This window comes from Octodon degus, unplaced genomic scaffold (genome assembly GCF_000260255.1).
Source record: "Octodon degus isolate 3935 unplaced genomic scaffold, OctDeg1.0 scaffold00159, whole genome shotgun sequence".
NCBI classification, from domain to species: Eukaryota; Metazoa; Chordata; class Mammalia; order Rodentia; family Octodontidae; genus Octodon; species Octodon degus.
Genome location: NW_004524735.1, coordinates 4,745,320 through 4,757,402, shown reverse-complemented (window position 1 = coordinate 4,757,402; position 12,083 = coordinate 4,745,320). Strand labels below are relative to the sequence as shown.

Genomic DNA, 12,083 nt, shown 5'->3' with positions numbered 1-12,083 from the left:
GAGAGAGAGAGAGAGAGAGAGAGAGAGAGAGAGAGAGAGAGAGAAAGAGACAGAGAGAGAGAGGAACTGAAGACAAATAGCCAGAAGAGAAAGCTGTGCATCTTGAATGTCATGGGATCCAGACACATAAGATAAGGAAGACAAAGCCTTTGGAAGGATTCTGAAAGGTGAAGAATTAGTTGTGGATTTATGAGCTGGCAGCCTGCTCAGAGGCTGAGGTGCCGCAGTTTTAAGAATGATGATGACCAGCTGGGGTGAGGGATGTGTTCTAGAACTGGGCTGTGGTTAGGGGTGCACAGCTGTGGAAATGACTAAAATATCAAATTTGGTACAGTGGATAGCTCATATGGCATGTAAATTACACCTCAATAAAAATGTTTAAGGAAAGAAATATGGTGACCAGTGCATGAATCAAATTTGCCTTCCAGTTGATGATGATGGGGATTGCAAGACCTTGCTGTTTTCACCCATCTATGATTCTGCCTCTAATTTTCCAGCCCCAATGTCTAGCTGTCATTTGTCCACCCACTCTATGAGTCACGCATCTGTGCAACTATTCCTGTGAAGGAAGCTCTTGGTTAAGCAGAATTAGTTAGACTTAGAATCTAGAGTAAGTAAGGAAGGTGAAGTGATTAAAGTTGTATTTCTTAAGAAATAGCAAAAGTGTGTATGTGTGTTTTAAAATGAGAAGACTTTAAGTTGTAGACTGGATAGAACAATGTGAAATCTGTTGCTCTTGGGAGTAGAACACAGTGATTCAAAGTTCTGGTTTCAGTCTGATTTGGGCTATGGTTTTCTGTGCCTTGCCTACTGCATTCACTTCTTTGAACTTTAATTGTTACATCTGTGAAACAGTACCCTGTATATAATTTCACTGTATTGAATTGTTAACAAAATTAAATGGGATAATGTATTTAAAACACTTAGCTGATTACCAGGCTCATAGCGTGTGCTCAATAAATGTTCACTGTTATCATTATACCTATGCCAGATTATTTGAGATTTTCCCAAATTCACCCTTTCTTTTTCACAAAGATGAAAATCTCATTCTTATGAGGATCTGTGTTCTTTTTCAAGTTTCCATATAATGTAGTTTTGCAGTATACAGATAGATTTTGCTGTCTCTGAAACTCTTAAAAGCATCTGACCTACTCATAGTTCATGTCGTGTAGACTGCCTAGGCTCGCTGCTACCTCATAGGTAACATCTCCTCTTAAAGTTTGTAGCTTTGCTGTGGCAGGGAATATTTGAAATACTTTGCATTTCCAGATGCTTGTCCACAAAGTGGGGATCTACTTAATCCTGACTGAATGGTTGCTCCTTCCTTGGGGCAAGTGGGTCTTGAATAAATAATGCCTATGGTGAGCTGCATTTAGTTATTTTGGCAGAATGGAGAGACCCATACGAAAAGGACTTGACACTGAGGTTGGTTTGTCCCATGGGAACCTCCCTGTCCCTGAAAAAAAATGTCCCTGATTCTTGGCATTGTGTGTTGATTTGGCACATGCTTGATAGAGTGATGTGCACTGGAAAGGTTTTTTTTTTCTTAATGTAAATTTGAATATTTAATTTTATTTTAATTGACAATAGTTGTGGATATTTACGGGTTATCATGTGATGCTTTGATATGTGTTCACCATAGTGTTTGGAAAGCTTTTGTCTGTGCTGTTAAACGCATACAGTAAGTAAAATTCAAGTGACGCAGAATCAGAAAGAAATAGAGCAACGAACACATGTGAGAAAAGATGCACTTGTGACTCTGGTTCGAGCGTTATGATGAGTAAAATGTGACAACTTAATTATTGATCAATTTTGATGTAAGACTTGAAGTACAGGCTCTTTTGGCATGGAGAGCTCTGGTGCTTAAAATCACTCCTTTAGTAGAAAGGCATCTTGTTCTTAGGGTCGTAGGCTTTTCGAGTCCTTGTAGACATGTTCCCAAGTGCCAGCCGCTTTGGATTTCTGCCAAGTTAGCCTCTTATTCTTCTTTTTCCTGAGAAAATCACCACCAGCAGGTCATAGATATGAGACTTGGTGTAATACCAACATCCCAAGAGGTGGCTACATTCTTTACTTTTTATTGCTGGATTTGGCTGTGATAGAAAGGAGTACCCAAACATTGCGACTAGCCAGACCTAATTAAAAATCCTGGTGATACCACTGGCTAGCTTGGTGTTGGTGAGTTTGAGAGAGGTTGAGCTTCTCTTTTCTCATCTTGAAACTGAGCATGTGGAATTATTAACTCGATCATCCTTGACATACCATCACTACCACCACCACCACCACCATCATCATCTTGGGCACTACTTGCGATGACACTGCATATGTACATTGCTAGAGCTTTTCCGGTGCTTTATAGACTTCAGCCCACTTAACATTCTCAACACCATACTAATAAGGTGTATTATCCTTGTATAATTAAATTGTATTAAATACTACCAATAAAATTTTTTATTGGTAGTATTTAATACAATTTATTTTCATTTTCCAGATTAAATACAACCCAAGCATTGTTGGTTTACAATTCCTAGATAAAACATCTTAGACTCTCATTGCTGAGATGAATTAATTTTGGGAGTTTATCTCACCCAGCAATTTCCATATTTTCTAAACCCCAAATTGTTGTTGCTGTGGTCCATAAGTCAAAAAATATAAAAACGTAGCTATTCTGTTTGAATTGGAACAGGGGGATTGAGCCCTATATAACAACTTACCTGTATCCAGGGCTCTGAGAAACCTGCATTGAAAAGCAATTTTTCTTAATTTTCCAGGATCTGTACCTAGATGAACAAAGTGCTTTATAATATTTCTCATCTGCAGACTCTGAATTACAAATTAGATCTCTTGATTTATCGGTCTATTTGTTTCCATGGGAACACAATATGTGATGCAACACAGTAATTATATTTACTAAAAATGTGCTGATTTAAAGATGATAAAATATGTCTGTACATAGTGTCCTAGAACTTGATAACTTTCGTAGTAGGTCTAACCTCTTTCTCCTAGATCCCCCCCAAGTGATGGGGAATATATAAACAATTTTCTTTTGGAAATTTGATGGGTTAGGTCTAGGATTAGTGTTAGGGTTAGAGCAACAGAGTAAGAAAAGAGAATTAGAGACAAAAAATGTTGAAAAATTTTGATGCCACTAAGACAGGCAAACATATGGGATTTCTTATGTGTCCTGAGAGCAGTTTTGGTCCTGTGTGGTTCGGGATATGGCTTTTGATGGCCACTGTGTAGAAAGACAAAGACACTTTGAGCCTAGTGCGAATTGCTCTAGGAAGACTGTTGAAGGCTAAACCTCTCTGTGGGTGACTTAGCAAAGAATTTGTGTGTAAGAGGTGTGCCCATCAGTCTTGAGGCTACACCGTGGTCTTGAGGAGAAAATTTGCATTCCTAAAAGCTTAGCCCCAGCATTTATTCTGCCTGCTTGGCTAATGCTCATCCCCAAGGCAGAAGTGTAGTTTAAAGTGATTTTAGGTTGATAGCTCCCCCAGGCAACTGTTGGAATCAAACACAAACACTGTCTGAGGAAATGCAACTCAAAACCAAAACGTCAAGTAATTCCCACAGACTAAATTCCAAAGAATATGTGGTCACAAATAAAAGAATCACTCAAAATACAAAAGCATCATGTATGATACTTTGCATAAACTAAAAACTCACAATCATATATGCAAATATGGAAAACATCACAACTAATAAAAATATGCATCTTTAAGTTGTTTAAAAGAAATAAAAATAATAAAAGATGACTGCCATACCAGCCCTACCCCGGGGCGCGTTGAGATGGCAATTGAGACTGGGCATGGTGGCACACACCTGTAATCGCAGAACTTGGGAGGCTGTACACAGGAGGATCCCTCTGAGTCTGATCTATGCAGTGAGACCCTGTACACCCTGTACAGCCTGTCCAAAATAAAACAAAATAAAATAAAAGATGAAAGAATGAAGGACTGTCAAATTTGACCAAACAGGTTAAAGCAGAATCAAATAGTATCTAGAAAATATAGTAACTAAAAATTAAAACAATGTCAGTGACTGAAACAGGGTGTTACACAGCTCAAAAGACAAATAAAAACTGAAAGACACATCTGGAAGCCACATAAAGTTCAGCCTAGAAAGCAAAACAAGTATATTATCTGAAAGCAAATCTAAGCAACAGGAAGAAGTGCTCACAAAGACAATGTTTTAAGAAAGAATATTTGATCAGTTTACAAAATGATGAATGAGTTCATTAGTTTTTGAAGTTCAAACAATCCAAAGAGCACTAAATAAAAATAAGTGCAGAGGTGTGGATCTTAGAGTAAAATTGAAGAATATAAAGCAAAACCAGTCACCGAAACAACTAACCACCTGACTGACCAACTGACCAACCAGCCAACCAACCACCCATCCACCCACCTACTCAACCAACCAACCAACCAACCAACCAACCAACCAACCAACCAACCAACCAACCAAACAAGCAGCTTGATCTTTAAAGTGTCAACATAGAAAATAAGTAGTTACAAAGGAACTATATTAGCAAATGAATGCTCAACAATAATCAATGCAAATTATAGAAATGAAATAATATCTTCAAAATGTTGAGACAGCAAAACTGTATATATGTAGTAAAACTACTTTTCAATCATGAGCATAGTTTATAAATAAGGACATTTAGATGAATTAAAATCTAGTACAGTAACTATTATAAGATCCTCACCAAAGGATCTTCCTGAGAGATATTTAGGAAGGAAAATAATTATCCTGAAAGGAATGGCAGGAATTTTGGAAGAAATATTAAAGAAAGGAAATGTCAAATATGTGTTCTACAAAAATTCCCCAGAAAACATGATTAAGAATATCTCTAGACATCTTGCTTATAATTATAAGTGTGAAATAACCCTATTTCAATATAATGTATAAAATAAGTCATGGAACCTTTATACTATGAAATAGTACAATTCTGACAGCTGATTCCTATAGGCATTAGTCTGAATGAAGAGAGCAAAGCACTCCATTTAGACTTGTATAGTATAATTTTATTTCTCATTATTTGGTTTTTAACATTTCAATGTTAAAAACCAAATAATAACTTGTTTGAGAATAAGCACTTGTGTGTTATAAAATAATAAATGTGTGAAAGGATATAATCAATATAAAACTAATGCTCATCTCTGGTGGCTGGGAGAACGATGCATTGGATGGATATAATCAAGGGACACTGATAGCATTTTCACTCTATCATGTATATTCATACATTTATTTGTATCTTTTATGTGTATTGTACATTTCACAATAAAGCAATTATGAAATTAATTATATAAGAAGGTCATAGGTGGAGGGTCTGAGGTCACCGTGGGTGAAAGCCTCTTGGCAGGAGCACCCTCAGCTAGTGTGAGTGTCAAGGAAAGGAGCTCTTCAGTGATGGGACGGCCCGGAGTATCCTGTTTCTCTTTTCCATCCTTTGCATATTGCCAGCATGTATCTTCATGCACTATGACAGATAGTAAAAAATGTTTTGTGTTTCGCTATTTGGTCCCCTTTGTGCCTTTCGTGATGTAGAATTTTTTGTGCATCTTACAGGGCATAACTTTTGTGTTGAAGCACCTAAATGTGGTGAAAACTCAGAGTGCAGAAACTGGAACACGAAAGCGACTTGTGAGTGCAAGAGCGGCTACATCTCCGTCCAGGGAGACCCCGCCTACTGTGAAGGTAGGGAGGGGCCTAACTGTGTCACTTACCAGACACTGGCCTGGCAGTATGCTCCTCATAGCTGGAGTGGAGGACTGAAAGCCATCGCTGGGCTCTGTTCCTAGGGCATCCTACAAAATCACGCCAGCTACTCAAGTTCTTAAGATACTTTGGGCTCTGGCTTTATGTGGGCTACCTAACCTGAGAAAGCAAGACTTTTGAAACTAGTGATGAATACAGGGGCATACACACCCCATGCTCCACTGGGTCTGCTAATTACCGGAATAATCCTAAAAGTTTCCATTTGCGATTTTGAGCAGATTGTCATCGCCGAGCTCAACTGCGTGTTTGGTGCTGGAGTTTCTTCCAATAGCATTTTGGCATTGTTTTAATCCCAGCTGTCATGTTTTTCACTTGTCAAGGTCAGATGTTTCTTCATTTGGATTTCTTAATGATTCATCTATACTTGATCTTAGCCAAAAGGCCAAGAAGCAATCAATGATTCATTTATGTTCTGCTCTGCCAATGACAAGTCTTTAAGAATCACAGTGAGAGGACTCATGGTTCTGGCACCTGGACAAAAGCCATGACAGTGGGTTTCAGTGATGCAGTTTTCTTCTCTACATGGCAGAACATCGCTGAAGTTTCTTCCAATAGCATAGATTTTAGGGTCTCACTGTGCAGCTCAGACTCATAGTAATCCTTCTGTCTCAGCCTCCCCAGCATGAGAGTTACAGGTGTACTGCACCACACCTGGCTTTCTCTGCCAGGATGGTGTGCAGTACTGGGAATGAACCCAGGTCCATCGTTGGCTCAGCATGTCCGGGGGTGGGGTCTGCATTGCATGTGGTGCCAGGGATTGAACCTTGGCCCCTACGCTTGCCTAATCAAGCGTGTAGTCTACTGAGCTATCTTGCTGACCCTCAGTTTGTCTTTCTTGATACCAAATGATCTTTGTCCTTTGTTTGAGCTGCATAGGGAGGCAGCAACAGAAAAGTTTGGGAGTAGCTTTTGGGTGGGCAGAAGCTAGGATTTCCTTACATTTTTAATGGTTAAAGTGAGATTGTGACCATTTTCCTGGCTCTAACATAAGCATTGCACTCTGCAGTGATTGGTTACACAAATGTAGAGGTGGGCACTATGGCCTGTCCTTATTGTCTCACCCTAACATAAAGAGAACTAGATATATCAGAACTGCTTCGTGCAAGCTGTATTTTATGCTGTGTAAATGGAGCAAAAATGGTTCATGATATTAAACCCCAGTGAACAAGACTGGCTTGCAAATTAAAACAAAATATTACACACATTGTCCAGGCTAGCTCGAAAAGCCTGTCCAGGCTGTTACTGCAAGAGGAAGCACAAAAGGCTTTCAATTTTCTTAACTTCCTGGGGTAGTCGCAGAGCCATGGTGCATTAAGGACTCTTGCTCTGCGGAGATTGTTGTAGAAACTGCCTTGGAGGAGATAACGGAACTCCCAGCCAATCAATGGGAGATAATAAGCCCTTTTGTCAGGCGTGATACAATTCACAGGAGGTTGCTTCTTTTTGCCCTGTGCAATTCGAGCTAAAAATGTCTCCAGTTTGAAGACTGCTTTAGTATTTTATGAACCTGGTGAGCGGAGATGTTTTCTCTTTGTGATGACATTTTCAATGAATTGGTCTTAAATAGTATCTGACACATTATTTTAAATTAGAAGTGATGTGTGGGGAAGTCCAGCAAGGGGGATCCTACTGATGATCCTTCCTCCTGAATTTGGAGTCTAAATGTATATTCTTATAAACTCTGTGTCCTTATAATAAGAAGCTGTTTTGATGAGTGAAGAGGAATGTGGTGTCACGTGCATTCCGCCATGTATGGTAGGTGCTACGCTTAGCCTTAAATGATAAGACTTTCACCTGCAGAGTGTTTTGGATTTTCCAGATGCCTTTTCTATATGGTATACTTCTTTAGAATTAATTAAATCTGTTAGGAAAATGGCAGTGCTGCTTCCTCTAACGCCCGGTTTTATAAATGCAGATGTCAAGGCTCATCCACCCTTCCTACCACTCACTTTTCCAAAGTGTTACCGTTGTTCAGAATACTTGCTACATCCTCAATTTGTTGCACAGCTGGTTGGGTCAAAGGAATTTAAGTGGGTGTAAGTGTGTCACTGTCATTTCAGAGGGGACACTGGAAGAACTTTGGCAGAATTCTCCCTCATTCTCTGGCACAGAAACTGGCAGTGCTGAAGCTCAGGGCTTGGCTTTTAGCCAGTGTTCCAGAATGATAACACAGAGCGGGTTACAACTGACAGGCGATGGGCGCACAGTGTGAGTGAGAAGCACTCACACACACCCCTGGAGCGTGTGGAGGGGGCCGTTATCTGAATTACTTCATCCTGACCTTGTGTGGTTTGGAGAGATCAGCGCTTGCAACCAAAAGCAACTTTTAATACAGCAAGTATTGAATGTCACCGGAAGAAGCACAGCAGGTTTGGATGGTCATTGCTCTGCTCTGGCTCTGCTATCAGGAAATAGATTTTTTTCAAAAACCACAGGTGTACATTAGTGTTTTGTTCTGTCAGATCCAAAGGTGGTAAATTGGATTTCCCAGGTAGTGTGATCATGGGACACCACATGTCTAAAATTTAGGAAACACTTTGGTATTTACTAAACACTCAATAGATTAGACCTGTCATCATTATTGTCATCAGTTTTAGTAATTAATGTCAATGAGTGTCTTGAAATCAGTGTGCTCAGGGAAGTCAGTACTTTGACTTAGTGGGATTCCTACATCCACGCCTTTTGGGACAATGAACGTGTGGTGAGGGAAATCAGTGTTAGCCGGAAAAGCTAGGTCTCGTCAGTTCTGTCGGGGCCTGTTGTTAGTAATGGGGCGCTGAGAATAATAAGCTACAAAGATGAACTCATTCCTTTCTCGGAAGAGCACAAGCCGAGCTGCATTCATTCAAGGATATATTTTGGAAAGAAAACCTTTCCTGCATTGGTAGGAATTTAACAGTTTCACATAATAAAAGTACTGAGGTGTGTGAGACACAGCAATCAGTTAGCAAGGTGATTCTAACTTCTTCCCATGATTGGTCGTGATGACAGAGAGCTCAACCCTTTGAGAGGGGAGAGGCTGGGGAAGTGGCAGAGAAATCCGAGTGCAGATGAGAAACAGCTCCCAGAAGAGCAAGCCGTGTAGAGATTGATGGCATGCGGAGGCCAGCGCAAGCATGCTTCCATAGGAGCAAAGCCATGGATTCCTGCTTAAGAGGATGCATGGGCCAGTGGGCCACTGTGATTAATTATACTTTGAATTATCCAAGAGTTAACCACATAACTGTATTTTACATTTTTTTTCCTTTGACTCTTTTACATCTTATAAAATTCTTGGGCATTGTGATCTGTGTAGTCCAGATTATACTCCAATCTGGCCTTTGTTTTCCTGAAATCCTGCTTTGGATAGGCAGGAATCATGGGCACCTTCTGATTGTACACTGTTAAACCAAAGCTTGATGCTTGCCTCCTGCACTCACTGGTCTGTGAGGAATTAGGTTGCTTGAGTAAAGGACACCTGGGTTGGGTGTGGGAGTGCAGTCTGGGAAGCTGAGGTAGAAGGGTTGTAAATTCCAGCACGGTCAGCTAGACCTTGTCTCAAAATAAGTAAGTAAGGGAGTGAGTAAGTAAGTAAATAAATAAATGAGATTAAAGAAGGCTGGGAATGTGGTTGAGTGTGAAGATTCTGGGCTTTGTTTCCAGTCCTTAAGAAAACAATTCAAAATAAAATAAGAGCAGGTGAGACCAGTCCAGACCGGACTTGACCTGACCAGACCAGACCAGATCAGACTAGACCTGACTTGACCAGAGCAGAGGAGAGCAGAGCAGAGCAGACCAGGCCAGGCCAGGCCAGGCCAGACCAGACCAGACCAGACCAGACCAGACCAGACCAGACCAGACCAGACCAGACCAGACTAGACCAGACCAAACCAAACCATCAAAACAACCTTGGAGTATCCTTTTGCCTTAATTTTACTTTCACAGCTCTTGGAGGTATCTGTTTCCCGCATACCTGGCAAACCCAACCTTCCCTTTTAAAGGACACAGAAATGTCCACCCTTTCTCTGCCAGTGCATCCCTGTACCACTGTCCTCCTAAGAGCACATGCAGGGGCCCTTTGTCCTGGGTCTGTTTTTTCTTTGCTTCTGCCTCTTATGTCCAAGGCTACTTTCCATCTGTTCCTGCCCTTCCTTTCCTCTGAGCCCTTCTTAATGCCTAAGCCCTTGCTCCAAGTTGCTGCTCAGAATTCTGTTAAGAAGAAAAGCAGCAGCAAATCCAAATCATCGTTATTGTGCTTGCATCAGACCAAAGGGTTTGTTGCTAACCTTTTGGACTCAGGAAGACTCCTTGTCAAACCAAATGGAGTAAACAATCAGTTATCATAACTAGGGAAGCTGACTGAACACTTTTTTTCTGGTGACCATATTTCAAAAGTTCTTTGTAAAGTATTAATTGGAATTTTTGAGTTATGCTTTTGTGATAAGGATATACACCAGTATTTTATTAGGGTAGTTCATAGAAGTGTAGTTGACTCATCATCTAGCTTGGATTATAAAGCTGTACTTTAGGTAGGTCCTGAGAACACAGGACCAGGCCTTTTTCTTCTGATCTCAAATAAAGGCACATCCATCCACCCAGATGGTTGGGCCGTGATGTGTACAGGTCACTCTTGTTCCACGCTTTCCCTTACTCCCAAGATCTGCGACTCAGGAAGTCTTGTTTGCTTTATTGCACGATAAGTCACAAACCCCCATACCTGGCTCTGTTCACTGCTTCCACCCTAATCCCAGCCTCCTTGATCCCTTAGCTAATCATTGCAGTGGTCCACTTTTGTATCTCTTGGTTACTTCCTTGAGCCTTTGAAGTATAAGTCAGATTAAGCCACACCTCTACCTGCAGTTGGCTTGTGGCTCCTGTGCCTCTTAGAACGAATTTGGACACATGGAGCAATCTGTGTGAGCTGGAGCTTGCCTGCTTTCCATGTTCACCTGTCCCACATTCTCTATGTGCCTCTTTTCTGATCATACTGGAGTTCTTTGTGTCCCTCCCTTGGTCTGGGCAGAAATTTCTTTCTTTAGTCCTATGTGTCCTTCACATTGTCTCCTATAAACTGCCCTGCCTTTTCTTCAGAATGCTTTCCTCCATCTCATGAGTGCCTATATTTGGATTTTCATGAAAGAATCATTTCTCAAATGATTCTTGTAAACTTGCCTCTCTGTTTCTCTGTCTGTGTGTCTGTCTCTGTCTCTGTCTCTGTCTCTGTCTCTGTCTCTGTCTCTCTGTCTCTCTGTCTCTCTCTCTCTCTCTCTCTCTCTCTCTCTCTCTCACTGAAACTGTAACTCAATATGACCATCTCTAGAAAAAGCCTTTCCTAAACCACTAAATTAGCTTTGTAGCTCCCCTCTGCTACTCCGTAGACCAGCTGAATTTTTGTGTTTCATTATCATTATAGCATCTGTTATGTAAAATTACATTTATCTGACTTTGGCTATTTAAAATATAAACTGCATGAGGACATTTTATTTCATTCATTGTATTCCAGCATCTAGAATAGTACATTGTGAAGTACAGTCTGTTAAATATATTTGGTGGAGGGAAAGAAGGAAACAAGGAAGGGAAGAGAAAAGAAAGTGAGCTCCAGACGGATTCCTAGTTTCATATGAGACTACTGTCTTGTGTAGATTTGACTGTTAGTGTTGTTCAAGAGCTAAGTTAAAAAATTCAGAGTTGGTAGGCCAGACAAGAACTGCTTCTGCTAACTTGTCCTAGTACACAGTCTGTGTATTGCTTAGATGCTGCTTGTTAATGTTGTCTCCTATAAACTGCCCCACCTTTTCTTCAGAATGCTTTCCTCCATCTCATGAGTGCCTGTATTTGGATTTTCATGAAAGAATCATTTCTCAAAAGTTGTTCTGATCAACTATTTATAGAAAAAAAGAGAATAAATCAAATTATTTGTCATTTAACACAATTAAAGCTTTTGTTTGCATTCGCATAATCTTTCAATTAGGTGCTCCTGGTTAAAACACTTTGCGGTGTTTTTCTTCAGAGCCATGACTCAGAAACTCAACATTTCCCCTCTTTTGGCCCCACCATGTGCATTACTGGCTTCCAAAGTCACCTTGCAAGGGGAAAGAGAATGGGAAGTTATTAGTAGGAGACACTTTATGGGCCTGGACCGGTTCTTCCTGTTCTGTTCCACTGGCCAGGACTCGGAGATTGGTCACACCTACCTAGAGGGAAAGTTGTAAACATCCTCTATTTGTGTGCTTTGGAAGAAGTTGTTTTGGTGAATAGCTCTCTGCTCTTGCAAGATTTTCCTGTTACCAAATGAAAAAAAAAAAAAAAAAAAACTCAAG

At 40.5% G+C, this 12,083-nt stretch overlaps 1 protein-coding gene across 1 annotated transcript in view; it reads left to right on the top strand.

Moving 5' to 3' along the window:
- The window catches only part of Nell1 (neural EGFL like 1), a 990,534-nt gene that overhangs the window by 303,117 nt on the left and 675,334 nt on the right, over window positions 1–12,083 (top strand). Inside the window, exon 14 of the mRNA XM_004642698.1 lies at window positions 5,575–5,703. Within this exon, the coding sequence (XP_004642755.1) occupies window positions 5,575–5,703 (129 nt within the window). The remainder of the gene's footprint in view (window positions 1–5,574; window positions 5,704–12,083) is intronic.